The 27666-nt window shown below is 45.7% G+C and overlaps 2 protein-coding genes across 6 annotated transcripts in view; one reads left to right on the top strand and one right to left on the bottom strand.

Annotated features, from left to right (window-relative positions):
* The window catches only part of LOC115309892 (lipid droplet-associated hydrolase), a 59047-nt gene extending 56494 nt beyond the window's left edge, over positions 1–2553 (top strand). For all 3 annotated transcript variants that reach the window (XM_029968139.3, XM_042288689.1, XM_029968141.4), the window contains one exon: positions 587–2553. In XM_029968139.3, the coding sequence (XP_029823999.1) occupies positions 587–1108 (522 nt within the window). In that variant the 3' untranslated portion in view covers positions 1109–2553. The remainder of the gene's footprint in view (positions 1–586) is intronic.
* Positions 2554–7937: 5384 nt separating this feature from the next.
* Positions 7938–27666, bottom strand: part of LOC8028501 (tubulin-specific chaperone D) — a 35290-nt gene continuing 15561 nt past the window's right edge. For all 3 annotated transcript variants that reach the window (XM_042288554.1, XM_029968152.4, XM_029968153.4), the window contains exons 9-17: positions 26153–26296; positions 23282–23574; positions 21384–21542; positions 20606–20806; positions 18815–19098; positions 16369–16520; positions 14715–14910; positions 9674–9915; positions 7938–9117 (exon numbers count right to left, since the gene is read on the bottom strand). In XM_042288554.1, the coding sequence (XP_042144488.1) occupies positions 8805–9117; positions 9674–9915; positions 14715–14910; positions 16369–16520; positions 18815–19098; positions 20606–20806; positions 21384–21542; positions 23282–23574; positions 26153–26296 (1984 nt within the window). In that variant the 3' untranslated portion in view covers positions 7938–8804. The remainder of the gene's footprint in view (positions 9118–9673; positions 9916–14714; positions 14911–16368; positions 16521–18814; positions 19099–20605; positions 20807–21383; positions 21543–23281; positions 23575–26152; positions 26297–27666) is intronic.

Here is a 27666-nt window from a genome sequence, read left to right as displayed (position 1 = left end):
TTTTCCGGGTTTGAACTTGTGACACCACATTGAACAGGACCCTTATATCTGGATCGCATAATTACACTGGCAGGCATTTTACATTTGACCAACATTGCATAGGTGCAGAGAAATGCCCGGTGTTCCCCAATGTTCATTGCGTTTGGAATTTTAGACGACACATAAACTCAATTGTGGGTTCAGGCGGCAAAGGGATAATTTTAAAGCGCGCGCACAGTCCATTCACCACAGTATAGAATGCGAAGAAACCCAGTCCGGAAGCCATTTTTGCGGTCGAGCGCAGGTCGAGCGATGCGCGCATCAGGTACTTCACTAGCGCACGCCTTTGGCAAATTGATTTGTTGGCAGCTATGGTCGCTCACAGCTCTAAAGGAGCAGGGCATGGCGAAGCCTAGGCCATCTTATTATCACTCCTTAGCCAATGAGATTACTGCACCAGCCGATAAGAATGCCAAAGAACGAATCACGAAATGTGAACAAAGTGAGTCACACCTTTCGTTTCTTGAGCTATCACTGATTATAACATCATGCACAAGTATAAAGAAATAATCAACCTGACATTATTTTCTTGGCTGTTATGACCCAGGTCAAGAAAGCCATCCTGCTGTTTCCGGCCATCGAAAGCCTGGAGGAGTGTCCTCGTGTCAGCATCATATCCCCCCTGGTCACCTACCTTCGCCCCGTGACGGTGGCCACCCTGTCCGCCATCCGAGTCTTGCCACGCGCCATGCAGATGTTCCTCGTCCGGTTGTACATCTTCATGGCCACCTCGTGCAGCTCGCCCCACACCACGTCCCTCAGTGGGGCCACCAACTACTTCAAGCCGGAGTGCCTCATGGCCTGCTTCGTGTTCACCAGGGACATCATCGAGAACGTGAAAGAGAGGGACAATGACACCATAGCCCGGCACCTGGACAAGCTAACCGTGTACTACGGTCGGAACGACCACTGGAGTCCCGTCGAGTACCACGACGATCTGCGCCGGAGGTTTCCCAGTGCCGACGTGCGCCTGTGCGAAAGGGGCTTTCGGCACGCATTCGTCTTGGACAAAGGAGCCGAGGTCGGCCGTATGGTTTCTGACTGGATTGCGCCTCTGCTCAAGAGCTAGCACCGCACCGTCATTCTTTGTTCGTGGCAACTTCTGCGAGAAAGTTTTGCGTTCATCGGTGTTTTCTCAATTCCTTTTGTGTTGCGAACTGAAAATGAATGTGACACAGGTGGGTCTAGAAAGGCACCATTGTTGTTTTGAGAATGTTACAGAGAAACTCGTTTAACGGACCAATTTTCATAGAATAGTAATCCAGAGACGGTTTCGGTTGTGTTTTACACACCGATTGCACTAGAGAATGTCCAAAACATTGCGTACAGCTAAGCTTGTTGACAGGTTGGTTACTAGTACAGAGTATACACGCTCCACCTGCAGGTAACTCACAAAACTCACTTGCATTTAGGCACGGTGCTAAAGCAGATAATCGTCGTCGTACTCCCCTTTAGCTGCCGACAAGTGGAGTATATAACTATGGGTGCCTTAATCTGTGTCTTAGGTGGCGACACCAGGTCATTTAGTGACACCATCGCAGCTCTTTACTTTTTACTCAAGCATGTCAAAGACCATCTCGTGGCTCCTGCTCTTAGCCTTGAACAGAGCCTTGGCGCCATTTTTTGTCACAACGCTTTTCTATTTTGTCTTGTCCGCGTCAGCTGCCGCCAAGGGTTGCACACTGGCGCTTTACCTTATGAACATCAAATATGAGACGTCCCAGGAGCTGCTGGAGGTACCGAATGGTATACAACATCCAATCGTTTTATTGTTGGGGATGGGAGCATGGCACATTATCATAAGATAACCTTGTCAGTATAAGCTTCGATTACGGCCCCAAGACGGTTTGAGGCACCGTTTTATATGCCAAATCTTTCAAGTATGGTGGCCTCTCCTCCCTTGAATATATGATCCTACAATATTTAGTACCTCGTTTTTAGGGTTGCCCTCTACACCCTCTGTTGAGAGATGTCATACGATGCCAGTTCAAAGGCTGTACGGAATGAAGCTAAAGAACCACCCAGAATTTTCTGAGGCAAACACCGCCATGCAAAGATTCAACAGGGTAAAAGCAGTTCAACACAATACCAAATAGCCGAATGTTAGGAATTTATTTTCAACATAACTACGAGATAAGTGCGAAGTGCTATTATTTTGAGGAAATATATTGGTATTTCTGATCCGATTCAGTTTTGGATGCTTGGATAACTACATGTCTTTTTAAAGACTGGTAGATTTTTTAAAGTTGTCACTGGCCGCGAGTGTTACGCAAAATATCAAGTGCAGTCATTTAGTCATTCATAACAGTAATATAGTCCGCTCTGTTACTATGAATTCATTTGTTCGTGAACATTTTTGCTAGTCATTTATATTGTACCCTCAGATTTATATTGCATTCATGTACGTTGCTCGCGATGGAAGGGAACACCACATGTGCACCTTGCTTTCGTTGTCTATAGAAAAGTACAAATACTGAGAAAAAATAAACACCAAGCTTGATCACGCTGGCAAAGGCTAGTGAGCACAGAATGTGTGATAGGCCTTACATTTACCGGCGTTCGTCTGCGTTGTCCCTGGTGAAGGTTCTCCCTGCTGCTTCTGCCGTTTCTTACGTTCCCGATAAGCTCGCATACGTTCTGCGGCCGTCTGCTTCGTAGGAGCCATGGCCACGGTGGAAGAGAGAGGCCTCTGAACGGCGCTGCCTCACCACGAAGCTCAAAGGTTTGCCTCCATTTCCGAGAAGCGCTGTGAGATTGTGCAGCATAACAGGAGCTCGAGGGACCGTCCTTATTCACCCACACGCTTTCAAGGCCGCCAGGTGCGCGACTGTGCCCGCGCGAAGGTGTTGGCTTTCGCCTGCGAAAGCAAGCCCCGTCGCTCGATAGCTCAGTCGGTAAAGCACTTGGCTCACAATTTCAAGGTGATGGGTTCAAATCCTGCTGAGGACTTTATGTAATTCCGTATATAAGCTTAGTATTACTCTGGTGGACGTAACGCTTTTCGGTGTCGGTTTTTCGTTGCAGCCAAGCATCAGATCTCTTCTAGAAATTCGGTTGATAAAACACATCCTGTGTTAAACAAGTTATTGTGCCATAAACTGTAGCTGAAATGACTGAGCGATGAACAATATACCGGTGGCGCTACCCCGACGCGCAATCTGGGTGGCGACACCCACTGACCCCTGTAATTGGGTCAATCTGACGTGGCAGCCGGCCACATTGGGTCCTACCTATTTCCTTTAGAGTGTGTGGGTGTCATAGACCACATGCTAAATCCCGGAGTGCCCCGGCCCGCACTCGGGTCATTAAGAGAATGGTGTTCTTTCAGTTCCCTAGTGATCGGTAATTCCGACCAGTGTAATCCAGAGTCATCCTGTGAGTGTAATCCAGAGTCATCCTGAATAAGCGTCGTGTAGTCAAAACCTGTCACATCACTTTTAACATTTCTTGTCAATGTAAGCGTTCTTGATACTGTGCATGCCATCCATCCTTCAGTCTGGCCCGAGCTGCCAGGAATCTCTTACAATATTATAATCCTCGTACAACTTCAAAGACGATAATGTTAAAGGCGCCATGAAACGAATTTTGGGTTGGGATGAATGATTTTAAATTGGGACTTTATTAATCGCCTATCGTTTAGTTGGCCAAAAGAAAGAGGCTAAAAAATCAAAAGCCAGCTTTTCGGTACGAACATTTGAAAATATAGCGGACTATTTTGTACCTTCTTGGCCTTCGAAAGCTCTCCGCCTTTTCACTGTGATACATCCGCGGTTCCAAAAGCGCGTCACCGGCGCCAAACTGACGTCATCAGAGCCCAGGTCACGCATTGGACACGAGAACTGCGTCACTCGGACGTAATCGCTCGTCAACAATCAATCCGTCGACGAATATTTGGATTCGCGTTCGTGGCCAATGAGTGCCCTGACGGAACTTATTGTCACTGGGGAATTACAAGTTCTATGGTGTGCATAAAAAGCACGGTGGAAGCTGGGAGTCATCGCACCGGTACCGAAGGAATGTCACGAGCACGTGATTTCACGATTCGCATTTGAGTTGAGGATTAAAGCTGAGGAGGAAGAAGTAGGAAAATCGTTTCATGACCCCTTTAACTTAGAAACGCAAAAAAAAAAAAAAAAAAATGCTATAAACAGCCCCGCTGACTCCGAGCTAAATCCTGGTTTTGCTTGCGAATTCTTCGCTTCTTAAGCAATTCCTGCTAAAACAACAATCACGAGAATGATAATATTGTAAGAGATTTCTGCAGCTCAGCCAGGTTGAAAGCTGAATTGCATGCGCAGTACCAAAAACGCTGACATTGACGAGCAATTTTAAAAGTGATATGACAGGTCTTTGGACTCTACACGATGCTCATTCAGGATGACTCCGGATTACACAAAATTTGTAAACATCGAATTGATCAAAATTACTGATCACTGAAACTGAAGGAACACAGTTCCCATGATTCCTCGAGTGCGGGCCGGGGCGCTTGGGGATTTAGCAAGCGGTCGTTTGTTGCGTTTTAATGCGAAAGTATTAACTGTCCCACGGAGAGAACCGACGTCAGTTTTGAAGCCGGGCCAAGTAGCACCTTCCCTTGTCCCAATGGAGCGAAGCCTGTCGTCTGTAGCGGAAATCCGATGAATAGGCTCCCATTGGCTGGCGCACGTCATCAAGGAACGAGGCTCCCATTGGTTCTCGCGAGGCGTAGTTTAAAAAGAAACGCAACTAGAGGATCCCTCTCCATGGCGGCACAGCGCACGCAGAGGCCCGGCCGCCGGTAAGAGGTGCGGCGGTGAGGGCCTAGATGCACATCCCGCTCGGGCAAACTCCGGAGAGAGTGCACGGCCGAGCTCAGCGCAGCGCGGCCATTTAGTAGGGAGTTTTCGTAGATCGTTTTCGCCGTCCCGCAAGACCCTCGCAACCCGCTACGATAGCGGGAACTGCAGCCAAGGCTATCGGCGCGCAGGCGCAGTAGCAACTTCTTCGTTGCGGAACGCTTAGCGGAGGGGGCACCGCGGTGTACGAAAACTCCCGTCGGCCGCTACCCCGGCAGTTGCGAAACATGGCCGCCCACGCCACTACGCCGCAGACGAACTAAGGGAGCGGAAGAACGACAGTCATGCTTTCGCACTCACAGTAGTGCTTAGGTGTCCTCGGACTTTTTTAGCGTTATTACCAAATTGGAGTTTTCGTAGATCGTTTCTTCCATTCTGCAACGCTCTCCGCAACGATATCCGGAACTCTGCAGTCAAGGCCAGCGGCACGCATGCGCAGCGTCTTCGTTGCGGAGAGAGTAGCGGAGCAGGGGAACCGGTCAACGAAAACTCCGTATAGGTGGTATTCACTGAGCCTGCAGGTTCGATTTTGCCAGGGAGCGCCACCGTCGATCCGCCATCTTCGAGGTCTCGGTTTGACTGGCTACGCTACGCGGTCGTCCGCTGCTAGTGTGTGCTAATTTCATATCGTTGAAGCTTCGTTGAACAGAAGAGAGAAGAAAAGTTGGTCTCGGGGGCGGGCCGTTTTCCTTGTTGCCGCCAAGTACCGTGTGTAAAGGCTGAACCGCATGTAAGCAATTTTGGCGAGCGACGGGACGAGACGAGCGACAGCGACGAGACAAGCGACGACGACCCGCTTCGCTGTCGCTCGGTCACTCGCGCGACGTGGCGAACCGCATGAAAGCGACGGGAGCATGCGACCAAGGCGATAAGCGACCCTTTCTAGAAATCCAAAAGCCAAGCGACGCGACGACCGACCGCGAGAAATCTCCGTCGCTCGTCGCCGACCTCCGTCGCTGTCGCCATCGCTCGCTAAATCGCTTACATGCGGTTCACCCTTCACTGTCACTCGTCGCGTAGCTCGGTTTTGGGATTTCTAAAAAACTTAGCGCTCATCGCCTTGGTCGTGTGCTCCCGTCGCTTTCATGCGGTTTGCCTCGTCGCGCGAATGACCGAGCGGCAGCGAAGCGGGTCGCCGTCGTTTGTCTTCCCGCTCGCCAAATCGCTTACATGCGGTTTTTAAATCGCTTGGGCTAATGAAAATGCGCCGCATTTTTTATAAGCTGCGCACTCTGTGAGCCGCACGGTATGTTTCTGCACAGGAACGAACACCGAAGGCACGACGTATGTTGTACGACACAGCGGCGATGGAGCCACACGGTTACACGGCCGTAGTACAGAAAATCAGCTAGAGAAAAACAATAATGAAACTATCAAAATAAAACAAAGAGTAATCACACCGTGCTGCAAAAGCACCGAAGTAGAAAAATTAGTTCTTGCAAGAGCTACCGCCGTCGGCTCGGCGGGCGACACGGAGCGCTTCATGGAGCCGAGGGAGCAACGCGGCCGCGGTAAACGAGTCCGATTGCGACAAAAACAAACTAAAACACACAAAAAATACTCCCACGGCGCTTCAAAAGTACCAAAGTATAAGAATAACCCCTAGTTTCGATCAAAAAGACCCTTTAAAGTTGTAAAATACTGCTAAACCACGCTCAAAAGGTCCGGCCTGATGGCATTCGCGATAGCAAGAGACCTCGAAGATGGCGACCGCGGTGGGCGATGGCAGCGAACCTAGCGAGTGACGTCAAGTGAATGTCACCTATTAGGAAGGTTTCGTAGATCATTTTCGTTGTCTTGCAACACTCTCCACAACCCGCTACGATTCCCTGGCGTGCAAATGCAGTAGCGGCTTCTTCGTTGCGGAGGGCTTAGGGGAGGGGCAAACTCGGTCTACGAAAACTCCATATTAAGGAGTTTTACCCGGGTGACACCCCCATTAAAGGAGCTGTGCAACGATTTACCTCTGAAGTGAACTTCAGAAAAAAGATTTTGCCTGGATACCCTAGTTTTTTATTAAAAAAAAAAAATGAAAAAGATCCAGGTTTTTGCCGCCTCTCAACTCGTACGTCGTCTTCCGGGTCACGTGCGCAGTGACGTTGATGAGGTAGGCGCGGGGTTCCGGAAAAGTTCTCTCTTTAGAGCCATCAGTGAGCAGCGAGAACTCATCCGCTCGCGATTGCGTGACCACGTGCTGGCGGGCGCAGCGCGAACAATATGGTGAATAGCATCTTGCATGAGCATTCATATTTGTCCTATTTTGATTATTTACTTCGAATTTTTTATATGGGGAAGGCAAGTGTGTGTGACACGTAGACATACTTTCGCAGCATTCTCCTTGATGCTTGTAGAATTCAGCAATTACGTTTATCGATATGCCAATAAAATGTCCTGCCAACCCTTATAAAAATACTCCCAACATTGCTAGGCGCTTTTTCGTTATATGACACAGGATCCTACTAGGGTGCAAACAAAGGAGATTCTTGGCAGCATACCTCCGATGATTCGATTCATGATGCTGGAGAAATATGCTGTTAACACTTTGATGCCCAGAACTTTACTTGAAATACTGGAGACCTAAAAGTATTGACACGGTTTTAAAACACACAAAATAACAGAAATCTGGTCTCAGAAAAAAGTTACATTTTTTCATAATTATGTTTTTGAAATGTTGATTGCGAGCATCACAGGGCATTTGCAGTATTATTTTACGTTCAATGACTGAAATCGGTTACGACCTGGGAGAAGGCACAGGTACACTTCGCATTTTGCACAATAGAGATACTTGTAACTGAATTTGCAATATTTGCGCCTGTTTTTCTTCTCAAGAGTTTCGAGGTCAGTGCTGCATGCCATCATAGCTCACATCCCCTGTCAGCTTTGGCTTTAAAAGACAAGATCTGTTTTGAAGATGCAATTCGATCCTTCACTCCTAAGTGCAGGCATCCTCGCCCTTGCGACAGAAGGCGCTAAATTTATTGAGGCGCACGTGGCGTGAGAGAAAGTAAACCAATCTTGAGGTGCTGCTCCTGAGCAATACTGGGCATCAAAGGGGAAAGCAAGTACAAAGGTAGTTTCCTTTATTTTGAAGGGCCCATGCAAACATGTGTGGATAGTCAAACAACACAGGGTAATAAAGCAAACTGCAGATTTATGCCATTGAAATTATTACAAACTCAGAGGCATTGTTCCCTCAACATAAATACAGGAAAAATGGTTCACTCCAGCAGGCAAGCAAACACACACGTGGCCCCTCCCTATAATGCGGCTCGAGAATGTTAAATAGCATATAAGCAAGCTCAGTTAACAGAGCACCGAGATCAGCCTTATTGGAACATGGCTACTACGTCCGTCAAATCAACTATTTCTACAATGCAAATGTATTTACAATGCACAAACATAAAGAACAAATGAAAGAGTTCCTTTTGGGTCATTGCAACCCAGTGACATCAACAGTAACACAAGCACTGGTAATACGGTGCCTCGAACGCCTCTTTGAGTGGCGCATTCGCTGCATCTTTGCTTCGTTACCTCGATTTCTGCCCGGCGACGTTACGTCTCCGTAATGGTGCGGATCGCCGCAATCCTCGTGGTGGCAAAGCGGCGGAGCTGGAAACAGTGGATTGCTGTTGTGTTGTAGTTTGCTCTGTGGCTGACCGGTCGACAAACTCCGGCGGCCACGGGTCGGGAAGCCGCAAAAACAGTGATCCCCGTGACTGCTTGTTTTCTCACTGGTGCCTCCACAACCAACCACCAGGACTGCAATAACTTGCAGCGATCCTGGTGCCAGGCAGCTCCCGCAAAATGTGTCGTTGAAATTTCGGCCGCGCTCCGAAGCAAGGACGCTATAATGTGCTAAGCGCACCGGCCGAAGAGGCGTTCTAGGCACCGCACTAGTGCAGCTAGAGTTTTCGTCTTCGACGGAGGCCATCAGGGTGCCGATTCGCTGAGACCGAAAGCGACGGCCAAAATCTCCCTTGACCGCTTCAGCTCTTGTCTGTCCGCTCTCCAGTCCGTGCTGGACAGTGCTCGTAAGGCGTCGTCCAACCTGCTGCCTTCGAGCACGGTATACATCAGGAGTGCTTCGCCCAGCCTAGCGGCCGTGGTGACGCGCACTCTTTGAGAACGGTGGTCCAACGTCCGGAGCACGTTGATCAGAGCCCCCTTCCGGCAGTCGCCTTCGAACTGGAGCAGGCTGCTCAATACACCCACCGCTGCCTCCACTTTGGGTATGGCCTTCAGCCTGAGGTGAAATACGTTGGGCAGAAATCAGTGGCCAAATAGGAAACTGCTCGAGACACCCAATTAAGCTTACAGAGAGGCTACAGTATTTAATGTATTGTGACGACCTAACCGGACGGTGCGTCGACTTCACCCTCTGGCATCATTGCCGCCAAGATTAAACGGTGTCCAAGAGGGTTATGTTCGCGCTCTATTGCGGGCCATTCAATGTTGGAGCTACGAAGTAAACTGTGAGAAAACCGCAGCTGTCTGTCTTTGTCGCAATATCATTTAATGACTGTCATCTCGGATGGATGTTTTATACCAATGACACCAAATCCTTTCGTGAATGGCACATAGTTGACATACAGCTTTTCGGTGATATGCCTTCGAATGAATTAAACTTAAAAATAAGCTGAACTATTTCAATTCGATGTGTCTGCTGACGTGACCGCATCTGTGGCCACATTGTAACCTAATAATGTAAAATTCAGAGCCATGCAGTAACTTGGAGGGTTTGCATGACTCTGCTTGTGCGTGACTGGTGAAGACAAAGCAGCGCCATTTCGGAAACTTACCTAAGCCCTTTAAGCGCCACAAGACTCTGCAACTTCACCAGAAACTCTGAAGGCGCATCGGCGAATGCTCCCGATGTTATCAGGTGATCCAAAGCGTTCAGGTACTGCAACAGAGCCCTGTGAACGAAGGTCTTGTCCAGAAACAGCGGAAGAAAAAAGTTAAAGTAGACCAGTTCTTCCTGTTCCTTGTCCCCGTGAATCGACAAAAGGTATGTCACAAGGGCATCTCTTCCATTTGAAAACTGAAAAAAAAAAAAAAAAAGAGACAAGAGCTTTGTGAGACAAACAAAATAAAGACCAAGAGCTCCTTTCATGGCCTGTTAGTGTTGCATACTACTTGGCACATTTGGCACACTAACCTGAAGACCCCTGCACTAAGTTAATCAAAATGGGTGATGCAATTCATATAAATAGCAATTAACAAATTTAAATCTCTAGCAAATAAAATTGCAACTCTTATATCAGTCGATGTCTTTGTGCCTCCTATTTGACACGACCTGCTAAACATCCATGTACTACATATAACTACCCTCCTGGTGACCCAGTGTCCTTTAAATACTGCAGCAACCGTATATAACAAAGCCGGTTGTAACGGAATAGCAGCTATAACGAAGCAATCAGAATTTCCCATTCCCGTTTGCACTTTTTCAGTGTATTTGAGCAGCTACCCAGAACGGGTCGCAGACGTGCTGCAAAGGCCGCCGGCGGCAGCCTCTGCATCGTCGTCTGCTCCCCTCTCCTTATCTAGGAAGCGGCTTTTCCGCATCGCGCGCGGAGAAGTAGTGGTGTGCCAAGAGGGCTGTTCGGAGCGACAGCAACAACGTGCCGATGGAGAAAGCCTAGATTTAAGAGAGGGAGCAACCCCATCCATGGCGAGCATTTTTAATTCAATGGCAGACTCCTCCCGGGCAGATTGGCCCAAGCTTGCCTGCATTTTGTTTCTTGTGGCCAGCGTGGCAAGGACATCGGTGGAGAGGCGAATATATTTGCAGACAGTGAATGCTTTCGACTCCTTGCAGGCTGCAGCTCGAATTTTTCAAATGCGGCCCACAAACCACGCGACTCCGATCGACCAGTTGCCAGGCTCTCTATGCAGACGAAATACAAACTTGAGCCCTTGAGCGCAAACTCGGTGCCCTGCACACTTCTTTGTTTGCCTGGTGTTTCGTGTCAGCGTCAGTAGTCGGTGTGGTTGCTCCCTCCTTGAAACTCTAGCCTCCATCAAGCACTGATTCGGCGAATCATCGCCATTCAACGATGGCAAGTCCCGGCACCTCGACGGGAAAAGATGGAGGCAATCTCCTTGAAACAAAAGCGTGTTACCATCCTCAACAAAGTGCGCATAGACGTAAAGAATGCCGTCCTCCGCAGCGGCCATCGCAGCGGTCAACACGGCCCGTACGTAGTCGCAGGTACTTCTTTCGATCGGAGCTTCCCACAGTTGCCGAAAAGCGGCTCCAACCTAGCAGAGAGCACGAGCAGGGAAGCCTCAGCGGCTTTCTGCAGGCACGATAAGCATGTGCTCAAATCTTATCCTCTTTTTTTTTTTTTTTTCCGTGTTATTTTTATGGTGTCCAGATATAACGGAGAAGTTGACTTCGTTATAGCCGGTCTCGACAGTAAATAAATAAATAATGCTCCAGATAGCCTCACAACAAAAATTGCAGCGTCTGAACACAAAGAAACAGGTTCATTCTAAAGATGTCACACCATCTGCAGAAAGTAAGTAGTGCCAAGCGCATTTTAAACAGTTCTACCTATGTCCAACTGATGAGCTATTGGATTCAGTCGAAAATTTTTTAACTATAGTATTGGGATATTTCAGTCATTTATACTTTGCCAAGCAGTGTAATTTTATTAATTAAACAGTAATTCCTCATAGTGGTCAAACAAACATACTGAAACAATGGAGAAATGGGCCAGGGCTGGAGTTTACTTCACTAGATGGGCATTTTTTAACAGACACACACTGTGGAACGGATATGTTTGAAAGTATTCTTTATTTTGTGATCTGTCTTGTAAAGTTACATTCTCAAATAACTATTTAACCCTTTAACCCGCAGATCAACAATATTGTAGACCTAAGTAAAAAGGACACTAAAATAAGGCGGAATCCAAATACAAACACACGCCACTAAATTTAGCTTTTTTGAGACACATGTTCTTTATAACAGTTGATAAAACTATTAACAAAGGGCGCATGCTGCTGCATCAATGGCCAAAAGCACGGGTTTTGTCGTTATCTGGCGTTTCTGTATTGGCCACATTCTGACCGCTGTGCGAAGCGTTTATCTCAAGTGAGCGAATTAATATTTTACACCTTCAAAAGAGCAAACATCGGGAGCACGGTATAGAAATATTGTTATGTTTAGGTGCTTGAAAGACACGCACGCGGTCCGCGATCATAGTCAACAAAATTGTTGAGCTGCCAGTTCAGGGCAAAGAGGCGCACCTCACGCTGGTACATTGAAAGTGTTGCAGGCATGCCGCTACGGCTTTGGTATTGAAATTATTTATCGACAATAGCGCTCGTATCAAAACTGAAGTGGTGGGTAATGTTTAGGTGTACATTTTATGTCCTAAGCACAAGAAGGAAAACACTTACAAAACGCTGTGTAAGTGCTTTTTTTGCGTGTGTGTGTGCTTGCGACTTTAGAGTATCTGTTTCTCTAGTGCACTGTTGCTTTATGTCCTAGTTCCCGCGTGGTTTCTTAGAGATGATTTTGTGCAGCAGGTAACATTTATTCATTTAGAAATAAGACTTTGCTTATTGATCTGGTTGCAATTCAGGAGTAAACTTCTTTTTGTAGCCATAAACAAGGCTACGTTCTACGGGAAACCCAGAGCAGAGCGAGGTGTAGCACTTGTTTCGCTGCACCCGAGTGACTCTGAGCTTGACTCAAGCGATCACAACGTACCTCGTGAAACAGAAGGTGCGGACACACCAGAAAGGTCACCAAGCAAAGACGAATGCGCGACCACAACCTTTTATTTCAATGCGGGAACCGGTTCATTGTGTCGTAAACGCTCGCTCACAGCTGCTAGCACCTGCCCTCCAAAAAAAGAAAAAGAGCCGTAGCCATGCGCTCGTTCCTGTTCCCGTTCCTGACGACGAGGAGGATGAGGGACCACAGAGATCGGGTAAGGTACATGCCACATCAAGAAAATAGAACAGAGCTAACCCAACCTGCAAGTTCCAGAAAGGTTCATGAACCACCTCATGAGGTGGTGACACCGTACGCCTACTTCACGTCCATGTTCACAGCCGAGTTGATTGAGCTGAGAACTTTCCAGACAGACATATACAGCACATAACAGCAAGGAACTTCTATAAAAACAACGCCCGAGGAAATCCGAAGCTTCTTGGGTATACTCGTGCTTATGGGCGTCTACATTTTTCCTTCACTGGAAGACTGCTGGTCACGGGACAGACGATTTCCCCCAATCGCTGACAACATGCCGTTGAAGAGGTTTCAGCAACTGAGACGTTACGTGCACTTAGCAGATAATCTTGCTCAATCTGTGAGTGGTGAGCGGTTCTTCAAGGTGCGGCCTTTGTTTGAAAACTTGAGAACACAATTTTTGAGAATTCCAGCAAAAAGCAAACGCAGCATGGACGAGGTGATGGTAGCCTACAAAGGCACACGTGCAGAAAACCTGGCATAGTGTGTCCGAAACAAGCCACAGAAATGGGGTTTCAAAATTTGTTGCAGACCCAGCTCCACAGGAATCATTCATGACCTCCTCCTGCACCAAGGGTACATTCTTCAACGTACCCCTCTTGCCTAATAATGAAGGTCTCCTGGTTGGCGCAAAGGTCGTCCAGCGGTAAAATTGTTTGTGACTGCCACAGGGAGGCCCAGGTTTTGTTACCATCAGTGCACTCCCGCTGATTTTGACCCGTATCTTTACCCCTAACTGGCAGATCAACAAAATTGTCGACCTTTTGTATCTAGAATAGTATTCGATGAAACAGTTTCATATTTATTCTGGTATGTATTAGCGTGTTGCAGAGAGGAAATAAAGGTCCGGAAAAATTCTAGTCTCACTCTTTCTTATCTTGCCAGTTAAAGGGTTAAGAACCTGCCAACTCCGATTAAGCCTACGTTCTTTACAGTATTTACTCGCATAATGAACACACTTCTTTTTCCGAAAAATTGACACATATTTGGGGGGTGCGTTCATTACATGGGGTAAAAGTTTTGCATTTACACACTTATCGCGAATGTCATTTTAGGTGCCAATATGACATAGCAGGGTACTAAGGCAAGTCTCCACTGACAGAGGCACACCCATGACTCGTCGTGGGTGCGCCAAAGTAGCCATGCTCTATAAATTGCTAACCTTTTTTAGGGCGCTTTTGGCATGCTTTTTGCCAAAAAAAAAAGTGCCCTATGAAGCTTATTAGCACGGAGAGCAACGCAACTGTTTTTAGGCCTAACCATTTTCATGATGTTGCTGTCCGAAAGCGGATCACAGACAACGGCGTGTTCGTTGACATCAATGCTTCTGATGAACGAAGCACGTCCAGGGCTGGATGTGCTTCGTTGACCCCAGCTTCGGTAGGCGTGCCTGCTGCTCGGTTTCACGGTTGATCACTTCCGCAACCACGCAATTGCAGCCATTACGAGAGTGGTTGGCTTGGCTTGGCTTGGCTCGACTTGGCCTGGCAGCTTGGCGGCAAAACGAAATTGGCTTCAAGACTCGCGGGGCCGAAAATGAAAAGCGAGTTCATTATGCGAGAAAAAGAAAAAAGTCCTAATATTGATGCCCGTTTTGGGGGGTGCATTCATTATGCGAGTAAATACAGTAGTCTATGTTTAATTTAACTGTAGATAAACTCAAGGAGCTGTTTCACCATTTTCCCCAGGCAGAGGCATTCTTCGTACAATTAATGAGCTGTCAACATGTGCCATTCCTAAGGTACAAGGGCCCTCCCAAATCATTAATGTTTTCAAAACTATTGTCCTCTGGTGAGTTACATTACTTGATGCAAAATTATAAGCTTCAAATGGTGAGAAAAGAATAAAACAGTACTTACGGGTGCCTCAGACATGCTGCCTGTGCTGACCAGAAACCCCCTCAAGAGAGGCTCTCGATAAGCCCTCAGGGAGAGGAACTGGCTCCAGTAGGGGAATGTGTGCCCAGCATGGAGGAAGCTTGCCCGCTGCCCAATGTCTTCCGGAAGCATCTCGCGTGCCTCGTTGCAATGAGGAATGTGAGGCACATCTGGTTTGCTGCAAAGTCAGACGAACTGGTTCGGTCACACAAGAGGGGCTATACCAGCAGTACCAGCAGCTTGCTCTTCTGCTCATGCAAGGGAGAGGTATTTCACTTCAAGGACAACGTGGAGAAATTCAACCTTGTCATTTTACAACTGGATACAAGCCAAGAATCTGCTAGAAGCTCATCTGACACCCTCATTACTTGCAGTTTCTCACATGAAGGATCGTTCACACACTTGCAACCGAGTACCACTGTGTGAGACAAGACCGGTTTTTAAGCCTCTTACGACGGTGTAGGATCAGATGCGCTGCTGCGGAGCAGGTCCTAGGCCGTCGCAAGACACTTAAAAACCGGTCTTGTCTCTCTCCGTCCCACTCCGTTGCAAGCGTGTGACAGGCGCTTGACTCGCCGTGGTTACTGCCTTTCCCGACTGGTCTGCAAAGCGATCCGAAGCCGTGGCTGTTACGTGGTGCCGCATATTTGGCGCATTCTTATTAACTTCTACTCAACAAAAGCCAGTGCACCCCAAAGCAAAAGATGAGGTTTTCCCCGATTCGCTTGCCTCAAATTAGCCTTAAAACTACGAGGTCTGACACAGCAAACCGCATCTTTCATTAAAATTTGAATTGATTTTGTTGCACCAACAACTTTTGCGATTTACCAAAATCTTGCATTCAGAGAAAGGTGACAATCGGCGGTACACCAAGAGCAGTGGCAATACCGTTTAAGGAGCTGTGCAAGGATTTCAGTTGCAAAGTTTGAGTTGGTGTCTCAACCCTTCTAAAATAATAATAAAGAAACAAAAAAAAAAACGCCTTTGCTTGCATAATTTAGTTTTTATTTTAAAAAAAACGACAAAGATTGAGATTTTCGGCACCTCTCAACTCCCTCCCCTTCTTCAGAGTCACGTGCACTGTGACGTGAAAGGAGGCGCGTGGGGTTCCGGTGAAGCTCTCTCTCTAGCGCCATCAGTGAGCATCAAGATCTCACCCGCTTGCGACCACATGACCACATGCTTGCGCCATCCGATTGAAGCAGATAGAGCTGACTGTTTTGTTGACCTCGGATAGATGACACCACTGAAACTCCGTATAATAAAAATTTTGTCGATGATATCAGGTTTTTGACGCATTTATATTTATGTTGGAATGACAAGATCTATCAAAAAAATTACCGCTCATCGAGCAGGTAGTTGCACAACTTGCTATATTTTTACAAGTCCCCCTTTGACGTCATGCTGCGTGATTCTCATGGCCGCCACTCACGGGTGCAGATCGGGAAATACTAAAATGTTTGCCTCGCGATTACGCAGCGCAGTCTCAACATTTTGAAGGAAGGAGTTGTGCTTTCTGTCTTTTGTGACAAGATCAAGAATGTCAAAAGTACAAGATGCAGATTCTTTCAACATTAAAACTGTTGCACAGCCCCTTTAAGAAAGTGGCAGCAGTTCCTTTATGTGAATGCCTCACCTGTGTAGGATGGATAGAAATGTCTTTGTTGCATGGACACGAAGGTTATCCACAGGCTCCACACACTGTTGTGCTAGAGCACGCATCATTTCAGCCACAAAGGTTTCTGGGAGTATTTCAGGAGCCACTGATGCGAAGTAGCAGACAACATCCTTCAACAGACAAATATCCTCAATAAGGTAAGTGTCCTAGGCATTTAATGTGGCAAGTGCAGTTTATAAATCATGCTTTTACACCAGAGCACAAAAGCTTGTGGCAATGAACAAGTTTCTTCTTGGCCTGCTACCTCTTAACTCTTTCAAAGATTTTCTTTTTTTAGTTTTAGAACAAGTGTTTTTAATGGTTGGGTTTTGATTTTCCCAAGGGGGTACTAGCACAAGAATAAGTCATTGCCCATCTCTCGTTTTAATTCTCCAACCAGAGCACTTAGTACAGTGCTCTGGTTGGAGCACAGTACAGTACAGATTGAATGGAAATACTGACGGAAAAAGTTAACTACTTTCTTCCATTCGATTTCAATTTGGTGCATCAGCTTCCAGTGTGCTTCTACCACAATTCGGCGGCCTGGGACTCCGAACTAGAAGTACTTTACAGAGTTCCTTCATCAAATGATGAGCCCTCATTTTCTGAATTTAATTCCAACAAGTGTTGGAAGTCAGAATCAGAAGAGCTGTGGCTCCACTTGCCGCTACGGCTGGAGCAGCCAAGCAGCCATGAACCGGCCACCTCGAAGGTGCCACCTCAAGCAAGCGGCCGCCTCGAAGACCACCTCGAGCGTATCCCTTGCACGAGCTGTCAATTTTCGTAACTATAAATAGCCCAGCAAAGCGAAACAAACTGCAAAGAAAATAACTACACTTTCCAAATGTATTACAGAAAGCAACACCTTTCGGGGTGTACGTGGTTTCGCGTTTAGCTGGGAAGTTTCAAATGTGCAATCACCAATGCAGTGGCAACCGTGCGAGAACGAAAGGAGGTGCCCGTTAAGTTTGTATTTGTTACAAGGAAGTTTAGGCAGTGAGAGGTTAGCACAAATTAAAATGGCATCTCATGTCTTCGCTGTAGAAGAGCTGTTTGGCCAGCGCAATACAACTGCTCATTTTTAATGTGTGCCATGCGGTATCGATGACACGAATGCATACTAGAATGGTGCACATCCAGACTGAAATGGGCAGGGATGGGGCTCAAACTGGAAAACTTTCTCATTGTGTGCGGAGCATGCCCATTGCGGAAACATAAAAAAAAAAGGAGCTGTATAAGAATGCAAGTAGGGTTGTGCGAATATTCGAAATTTTGAATAGCAGTTCCGAATAATACACTATTCGATATTCGCTTCGAGAAGAACTGCACTATTCGCGTTTTTCGAAGTGCTGATTGCTACGGGTTGGCCCCGTTGAGTGCGCTTCTTACCAAGCACCGGTGCGCTGCGGAGAAGCAATACTCGCGGAAACGAGCTTCGCGGGTGTTGCTTTTCCGCAGCGCACCGGTGCTTGGTAAGAAGCGCACTCAACGGGGTAACCAGCCGCGATAAACTTTGAAAAGTATGAATATCGTAACTGCGTGCTTGGAAGTAAAGCATACATTCAAAGCGGGATGGTGCACCTGTGCCGACTGTATTTGAAAATAAATGAAAACTTTGTGAATGTGTATATCTACATTGCAGTAAAAATGTTAAAATTAAACTGTTATGCAAGAGTATACTATGTTAGGCAGAGATGCCCTTACAACCTGCGTTCATCATGCACGATTCATTCTTTTTTAACTCGAGATTAAAGAAAGAATATTTTATATAGCAAGATTTGTAAATTAACTCCATTGGGTATAGTTGGCCATCTCTACAAGATTCATTTCATGTCAAATACGTTGTTTACTTGCCATCCCAAGACACCAGACCTTCTGAGGTCACAGATCATAAATATAGATAAATTAAACATAGCTTATAAATGAAGAAGTGGAACAACCATCACAAGTTTAGCTGGGTTTTCGTCTAAGCATTATGCAATAATAGTGAAAGGTGTGGAAAAACTATCGAAAATATTCGGCCAAAACTACTATTCGCTTTGAATTCGCTTCGAACTCAAAATCCACTATTCGCACAAGACTAAACGCAAGGTTTACAAGTACAATATATTGCCGCAATTTGTCGGAATTGCTGACACAGTCAAAGCTTTGACATCTTTGTTGTCTGCATTGTGTAAAGTCGCATTAAGTCGCTGCATTATACAAACTAATAAAAAAAACTAAAAGTAAGTTCTGTTAGGGAAATCATTGAGCACGTTTCCCAAATTCCACAGTTTGTTCCTCCTTTCTTTATGCCATTCAATTCGGTTGTTATTCATCTGATAAGCAACCTGTGAACTCCAACTGAAAAGAAACAACTGGCCTAATGAGGCATAGCGCAGCCTCGAACACACTCCCCTCGAGGGCCGCTCCACTCCCGCTTTACCTTGAAAGCAGTCATGCAGGCCATCCGCACAAGAGCGCCGAGATCTCCTTTCATGGGGCTCTGGCTGTAGTCCTCCATGTTCTTGAGGAGAATAGCCACGAGGTGACCTAGGTCGGGCACTCCAGCGGCGCCTCCAGCCCCCATCGAGATGTAAAACCTCGAGAGGGCGAGGACAGCTTCTTTACGAGATTCCACGTGCTCGTAGCCTTCCGACGAGGCGCAAAGGCACAGGCCCTCCAGAATGGGCACCTGGTAGGCCCTGTGCATGAAGCTGGGCAGCGCTCCTGGCAAATGGAATCGAGAGAATAAGGAGTCATGAAAGGCATTTGCCTGCTCGGCAGTCCCTGCTCGTAAGACAATCGTATCGTGGGGTTGTGGAATTCGTCCTCTGTTGACGCTTTCCATCAAAAAGGTCAGAAAGCTCTCAAAAATGGCGCACCCCCAATAGACAAGACGCATCGATGCCCTGTTCTCAACGGTGCGCGGCAAGGAAGTTAATAGAACAATAACCGAAAAGGGACGTGTGCGCCAACATTGCTCAGTTGTTCACATAGAGCACTGCAACTATGGCGCAGTACCTAAACCTGCCTCGGGTGTGCCGACAGGCTTAGAATACCCTCATAAACTAGCCATAACCTCGCGATATGTTAATACCTTTGTTTTCATTTGTTTGTTCCATATACCTCGAATGACTGGAACAGCCCTCCATGTCCCACTGCCACAATTAACTTTTAGTTCATTTCAATCTGCAGTGCACTGAAAAATTGACCAACTCGACGTATCGGTGGCTATACTATGAACCATCTCTGCTCTCTTGCATTCTTGTTTCCACTTTTTATGGTTAGTGTTGATCGTTCACCAGAATTTTTATTTTCTGCCGGTCATTCTTTTTCTTTGTATTCATGCTTTAAGTTTCAACTTTGAGTACACCCACTTTCCTCTTCTATGCTGAACCCTGGAGGTACCTAAAAATAATGAAACGCAATAGCATTGCACATCCCCTTTTCTTGGGCAGGATATCCATAATATAAAAATTCCGAAACATCGTCACCCCCGATTACAACTGGATATCGATCACGCAATGTCCGATGGAAATCACATGAACCGCACGATCTGCGGTATCTGCACGTGAGACAAGCTTATGTACCACAGGTTTCCTTGTGTTTATCGCACTGTGACACGCAAATCTGCTGTGTTCGCAATCTGCGGTATCCGTTTTCGTGTCGTGAAAATTCGCAGCTCGTTGCAACGTTTCTTACTTAGTCCAAACTTTGTGCGTGCGATATTAGTTCTCGTGATATGCGAGCCTGTAGCAGTTTCCCGTGTTCGTCGCACCACGAAACACGAATCTGCTGTGTCCGCAGTCTGCGACATCGGTTCCCGTGATGTGCAAGTTCGTAGCAAGTTTGCACACTTTTGTCTGCAATCTGTGCGTGCAATATCGGTTCCCACGACACCCGGGTCTGTAGCACACTCTCGAGAGTCCATCGCACTTCGAAGTTTGAAGCGCAGATGTGGTACGTCCACGATTTGTTGTATCAGTTCTCGTTTCATGTGGTTTGCTGAAGTCTGGACCCCACACCCCTCAATTTCTTATAAAAGTTTGCTGTCGCATCTCGAAACATCGCCCACCCGATATTTTTTGCCATTTATCTCTTCGTTTTCGGCAGGGGTGATTTCGGAACTTTACGGTAATGTGCAACGATACTGACACCTAAACGTTTACGAGGGCAGACGAGCGAGACCAACCAAGTGATCCTAGTCTGCCAATGAAAGATGAAGTGAACGTACCGAGCGCTTGAGCGAAGTTGGATCGTACACCCTCTGTAGGGGACCGGAGGTTCTCGACGTAGGTTCCTACTATCCTTTCGCACGCCCCTGCATCTCCCCCGTAATATTCCTCCATGAACACCGACAAGGATGAGCACGCCTGGCATCTCAAGGTTTTGTCATCCCAGCGCAGGCATGCTTCGATGATAGACTGCCAACTTTCTATAAGAAAAAGAAAAGAAGCTATTTCAGAGGAAACCATAAAAACACTTTTCCAAAACAGTGAGGAGATGGCAATTATCTCAGCAGTTACGTGAGCGTAAGATTTATGGGCACTAAAATAACAGAGGCATCCTGCCATAGTAAGCATACAGTCTAAGGCTCATCACAGCAGACCTTGCTACAGCAGACATTTGGATATAACATACCAATTTGTGAAGTTCGGTTGGTTTTTCTCTATGTACCATTGACTCAACTTCATATCTGCATACATCATACTCCTTTTACAACAGATTGAAATCTTGGTCAAAATCAATGTCTGTTATAATGAGCTTAGGCTGTATAACTTGTTGAAAAAGAGATATACATGTATATCTACTAATGACAAGTTAAGAATGTGCCTCCGGTGCGAGCTTTCTACTTTTGGTAACACTTTGGGCTCTCGCAACGAGCTTTAAAGATTCTGCCTTTACCGTTTCATGGGTTAGCCAGTTCCTTTAAACTGTGAAAGTCAGCAAACAGAAACTGGCAGGCAACAGGTGCCAGATGAATAAATCGAACACCAAAGGTCATCGCTCACCCAACACAGGCTGCGCACTGTGAGCACAAAAGTGTGCACGAGCAAGTTTCTCAATAAGAAAGCAGGTTGCTCCTCTGCTCGCATTTCCAATGCCCAGGAAAGCCCGGTCTTTTTCGAGAGTCGCGGGAAGCTCCATAAGTCTGAGCACCGACTCTGGCCCTAAACGGTTTAGCAGACACAAAGAAAACAGTAAGAAAATGTACTACTAATATTTCAAAAAGTGTCACTGCTGGCACACAGACATTCACCACCAGAGCAATCTGAGCTGTGCCTAACACAACATTTCCCTAAAAGATTAGTTATAAGTGAACACCATTCTACAACTCCACTTCAATCCTGCTGATGTCATTTCTGAACAATGCTTGCACATAAAAAGTAACGGATGATATCTTAGGGGAAGAAAGGAGACACAGAATTGTTTCTAGAGCATGCTGGAGATAACACAGCCTAACGGTGCAGCAGTGTTCAAGTACTTTGCCTTATTCACATTGTATTTGGCAATCAAGCGCTTTTGTTGGATATGTTTTGTTTTATTCACTGGTGAAATGAATTGGTTTGTGTTAAAAGACTACCTAATTATTGAGTATGCTATGGTGTTTCATAGCTTTGCCTGGCCTATCAGACAAGCAGTCTTTGCTTTCGTGGGCCAGAAGTGTTTGTTTCAATTTTTATTAAAAAATCCCTATTAATATTATTATTACTAAACTGACAATGCATGATGACACTGCCAGTGCAGTAGCACTGATTTTCAGGAGCTTAGTCAAGCTAGTTAAGCTTTTAGTAAGAAAAAAAAGCACCCTAAAATGTTGATCAATCCAAAAAAACATGTTATTATTATTTTGCTAGATTATAATTTTTTGTTGGCAGACAGTGTTACAATCTAAGATATTTCCAAAACTGCACACTATTGTACTCAGGAGCTAATTTATAAAGTTATCCATTTTGTCCCCAAAATTGAATGCTCAGGCAGGTGACCAAGACATATGGCCACTGATGATTCATGGCCTACTTTACCCAAGTTAAAAATCATGACCTGTATCATTTTCTGGCCTCCCTTTTTTTATCCTTCTTTCTTAGCAATGAACATGACCCACTATATATGAGAAAGGGGAAATGTGTACTACTGTAAACAACATAATTTTGGCAAATTTCACAACATTGTAAGCAGCGTGAAAAAATTGTGGAGCCCATCCACTTGAGGTGAAGATGGAAGACCAGCAAAGCTGTTATCTTTACGACAACTTTAACCTTATGGTCACTTATAGCCAAATGCTAAGTCCAATTTTTCGAGGCACACCTTGAGGACAGTTTTTTCCAATTTAGCTGAAGTCTCTTTCTCAACATCGCGGAAGCAAAAGAAAAGAAGGTTAGATCGGCGCATTCTGCCCTCAGCCTCGTCACAGCACACTCTTAGCCGAGATAAGTCGGTGACCGTAGATGATAACGAGGATCAGAACCTCACTCTCTCTAATAATACCAAGGAAGGCTGACTGACGTGGGTTGCCCCTTCTTTTTATTTACACTTGCCACGACCAATCGAAACGAGAGAGCACCGTTTGAACGGGATTTTTTGTTAACATCCACGGACACTTTTTTTCCAGATCCTAGTACATAACAGCTTCGCTGTAAAATGTATCGTGCAGATATGTCACTGCCAAATGAAAGATACACAGCATACCACTCCCAATAGGAAAATTTTGTGCCTGCGAAATATTCACTCGCAAAATTTTGAGTCCGAGAAAATGGGGCTGTTTCTAGCGTTTAAGAAGAAGGCCCAGTGTTATTGCTTGAAATATGAACTTAGCATTCTGTTAGGAAGCTGCAACTTGGACAACAAACTGGTTACGACGACAATGCAACAACACACACCCACATACACAAAAAAAGAAGACACTTGCCCAAGATGTCTTCGATGCTCTTTTCCCGCTCACGAGCCCAGATGGACAGAGCATGAACAACCTCGGCCAGGGAGAGGACAGTTCCATGCTTCACGCTCCCATCGTGATTGCTCATTGCAGCCAGCAGCTTAGGCACACACGTGTCGATCATAAAGTGAGGGTCCTTGGCGGTCAACTTGAACAGCGCTTGGGAGCAGAGCACCCTTATGTTCCGATCCCAATGCCCAACCTTTTCGTTGATCAGGTGCAAAATAAGATGCTGGGTGTACTCTGGAAAATCAGCTACCTGTAAGCTGCACGCGAAAAAGAAGCAAAAACAATAAAACCAATGTTGCAAAAGAGTTACACACTGCCTGTATTACACCATTAAAATACCAGGTATAGCACTGAAGCACAAACCAGCGGTGGAACTGACAAGTGGTGATTTGGAGCAGCTCTTGTAGCAGGAAAAAACGGGTTTCGGAGCAGAGATTTCCACTTTTGGAGCAGACAATTTTGAGTTTTTATGTCAGAAAGTTTTATACAATCTCTTCGAAGTTAGCCCGTAGCAAAAACTGCAGTTGTTCGAGCGTTGGGAAACTAAAGTGTTGTGCCTACAGAAGAACTGGCCTGTGCAGGTATTCATTTATTTTGGTGGAGAACCATGCGCTAGCAATTTTGTAGATGTCTCAGTCAACCTATTAGGAGTACTGATGGCGTCTTCGGTGTGTGCTTGACGTAAAAATATATTTTTGGCTAATTTGTAGACGGTCTGTATCACGGTGACGTAATTGTCGCGAATTCGACATCAAGCGGACACTTCTGTAGTGAATGTGTCTCACACTGCCCGCTCGTATTCAATCTGCTGCTGTTCCTAGGGCAGCTAAGTGAAGCACATAGCTACTAGAACCGGTCAGGAGTAGCGCTAGTCATTCATTTCGATCGATGTGAGCGCCGTTCGCACAAAGACTGACAACTCTTTATTTGGCATGTGGAAATGATGGATTTTGGGTTTGAAGCAAATTCAAGGTGAATAGTTGTTTTGGCCGAATATTTTTTATTGAATGTTGAAGAGTTTTTGCATTTTTGTCCACGCCTTTTACTACTGTTCAACCATGCTCAAACAAAAATTCAGCTAGACTCCTGAAGGTTGTTCTTAAATGCCCACTCATGAGCTGTTAAATTTAATCTACCTATTTTATAGGCTGTAGCCTCAGAACGTCCAGTACTTACATTGGGATGGTAAGCAAATAACAGATTTCACATAAAATTAAATGTATAAAGGATTCCAACCATACCTATTTGAGGGGATTTATAAATCTCCTTATATTAAAATATTTTCTTTGATTCTGAATTAAAAAAAAAGAGCACAAATAATGCACACATGCTTTTAGAACGTCGCTGCCCAAGACATACCCTTGCATAATAGCCACAGTTAAATTTTGAAGATTTTACAGCAATATAATATCAACAACCCCAATTTTTTTCTTTTCTTTTTTTGTAGTATTAAGCGCGCGGTTGCGCTGCGGCGAAGCGAGTCGCGACATCGCCCGAGCATTGCTTCTCCGCAGTGCAACTGTGCCTGAGGATAAGCGCACTCAGGGGGGCTAAAGCGCCGCGATCAACACTTCGAAAAGTAGGAATATCGCAATTCAATTGGAAACAAATATCAAATAACGTATTATTTGAAACTACTATTAGAAAATTAGAATATTAGCGCAGCCCTACTCTTCACACATAGCACTTAAACATAAAAAAACTGTATATGCATTTTCAATGGCATCGCCAACAATGTCACGTGCCAGACACTTTAAGTTTCCTTTTCGGGAATTGACTTTTCGGCCTCCCTTTCGGCACAGACATGGCGCAAATTGTGCACAAATACAGCTTTTGGAGCAGCATGTAGCAAGTTATTCGTACCACCGCAGTTTGGCCCAATAGGCGCAGCAGTTGCAGCACTGACAAACATTTAACCTTCTAACAATATGCTTGCGTGCAAGCCTGGGGTGTTGAGGTCTGTGTGCACAGCCGTCGAAAGCCTCCTTCATGACACATAGGGATGAACATGCTGTGCTCTTTGGCACGTAATAGGCATGGCAAATTTGGGATGCGAGAACTGAAGAATGTTGCCAAAATTAACATTAAATTAGCAGGTTCAATATTCTAACTATCATCACATTAGCTGCAAGAATGCTGTATTTAGTTCAATTCTTGAATTGATGGTGGCATTTGAATACTCCTATTTGAAGTTGACTAATATGGCAGGTCTTGGTGTTTGCCCAGTAGCCTAGATGCATTGCAGAGGTGCATAAACCACATATTGCATGCAATGTATGGGGAGCTTAGACTTACGAGGCTATCTGTGCTATTGGTGTGCAATACCGCATCACAAATCATGCAAGTTTCATTTTCGCACCAAGCTATGCAACAAACTTGTTCAGTAACAAATGTTTTTGGCAACTTTTTTCAATTTTGTAAAATAAATGCTAAATAAAAGAGAATTGGGGTCAGTGCGCAGGCCAGCTGGTGGAAGTTTACCATGATGATTTTGACCCAAGACTGGGGCAGAGGGAGGAAATTGTTTTGCAGTGGACAAGAAAGTAACAGGTAGAGACACTGTTTGTCCCTGTTATTTTCTCTTCCACTGTAAAATATTTCCTCGTTTTGCCCTAGTCTTAGGTTAAAATCTTCACGAGAAAAAAAAAAAAAAAAAACTCCACAAAAGGGCAAGTATATACCTGCAGACTTCTAACTTTTAAGAAAACATCTTGTAAACAGCAAAATAGCCACATTTACTTTTACAGCCTCTAGAAAAGTGCCAGTCAGAGACAATTTCCCTTTCATTTTGTGTTCAAGTACAAACAGGGGCACTTCAAGTCAAGAGTGTCGTACCTTACAGAGAGGTAGGATGTCTGAATGCGACTCAGTGAGAAGTAACTGACGATGCTTATGATGGAGATGCCATGTGGAAAAGTGCCCAGCCTCCCAACACACTCTTGAAACGCCGCCGCCGCCGCACGACGGCAGTTCAGTTCTCTGGAAACAAGGAGTATGCTCTTGTCACAACTTGTACTCTGGTAATAGAGGCCAACACCTCTATAGTCGGTTACAAGTCAAGAAGGTAGGAGAAGCTCTTCCCACAAGTGTGATGCGCCCGTTTCAAATCTCTCCGCAGTCGAAAGAAGAGTTCACTGGAAACGCTCCTTGGTCCGCTTCAATGGATTCCCACTTGTCTCCGATCCCACTTTTTAAGAAAGCGACCTTTGTATTCGTCGGAGAGGGAACCGAGCCCCTGAAAGCAGCCTTTGTATCCATCGGGGGGGAAGCTAATCCCCGAAAGTCGTATTTGTTTCCGTCGGTGGGGGAGAACTCTAATCTCCCTCTCGTGCCTTCCACAATGCTAAGTCAAAGTCGAAAGATAAAGCAAATATGTGCAGAAAGGCAAGACCTTCCTCGCGCGTTGGCCGCGACGTCACGGAAACGGTGGGACGCTATTGGATGCGGAGGTGGCGGAGGGATATCTGATTCCCTTTGAGGGGCGTTTGCCGCTACCTTCTTAACCTGTAACTGACTATAGTTACTCCTACAAATGTCAGAGGAAACAACAATGTGCAGCCCAACATTATTCTTGCACAGCAGAGGTGTCAGTCAACCATTCAGGCAGACTAGGTTTTCACAGCCAAAGCATCCATACAATAAATCTGGATTGACGATGAAAGAGCCTCGAGCTAGAACAACCTTTGACAGGTCGCCCAGTTTTGTGGTCATTGAAAAGTTGCAGCTCCACATTTGCAGCGTTTTTACAGGAGAGAATAAATTAATTAATTGCACTGCAGGGATCTTCATGCACATGTGCTTTTAGTTACATGTGAATTCCTTCACCAATTAGTACTATACAATGGAATTCCCTATGTTGCCAGACTAAGCTGCATCTTGACCAACTCTAATAAAAAGGGGTGAAGAAGAAAAAGGGATGAATGAAGGGCTCCTCCACATGCACTTCTAAAATATGGAATTGCTAAATAAAGCACAAAATGCTGCTTAGCCACAATCAACCATGTTCATAACAGAATGTTCACAAACAACTTCAGTCACTCAACCAAATACTTTTTCATACCACTGAACATCTGAACCTCACGACAGTGAGGACATATCAGAAACAAACGTCTCCATAATAGGACTGCAAGCCATGTCGTTGGTTCATGGTTTTAAATGCCACAAAAATGTGGAGAAGACATAGATGAGCACAAGGTACCTTGACCAGTGCCCTTCTCTCCTTTATTTGCATGTTTCTGATGCTTCAGATATAAAAAATGATTAGGGGTGCGCGAATATCCAAAAAATAATGCTTGCTCTTCAATTCGATTCACACTTTCACTGTTCGAAGTATTCGAGTCTTTCGAATA

The sequence above is a fragment of the Ixodes scapularis genome, unplaced genomic scaffold, assembly GCF_016920785.2.
Source record: "Ixodes scapularis isolate PalLabHiFi unplaced genomic scaffold, ASM1692078v2 PGA_scaffold0__279_contigs__length_252992795, whole genome shotgun sequence".
NCBI classification, from domain to species: Eukaryota; Metazoa; Arthropoda; class Arachnida; order Ixodida; family Ixodidae; genus Ixodes; species Ixodes scapularis.
This window is presented reverse-complemented; position numbering and strand designations above follow the sequence as displayed.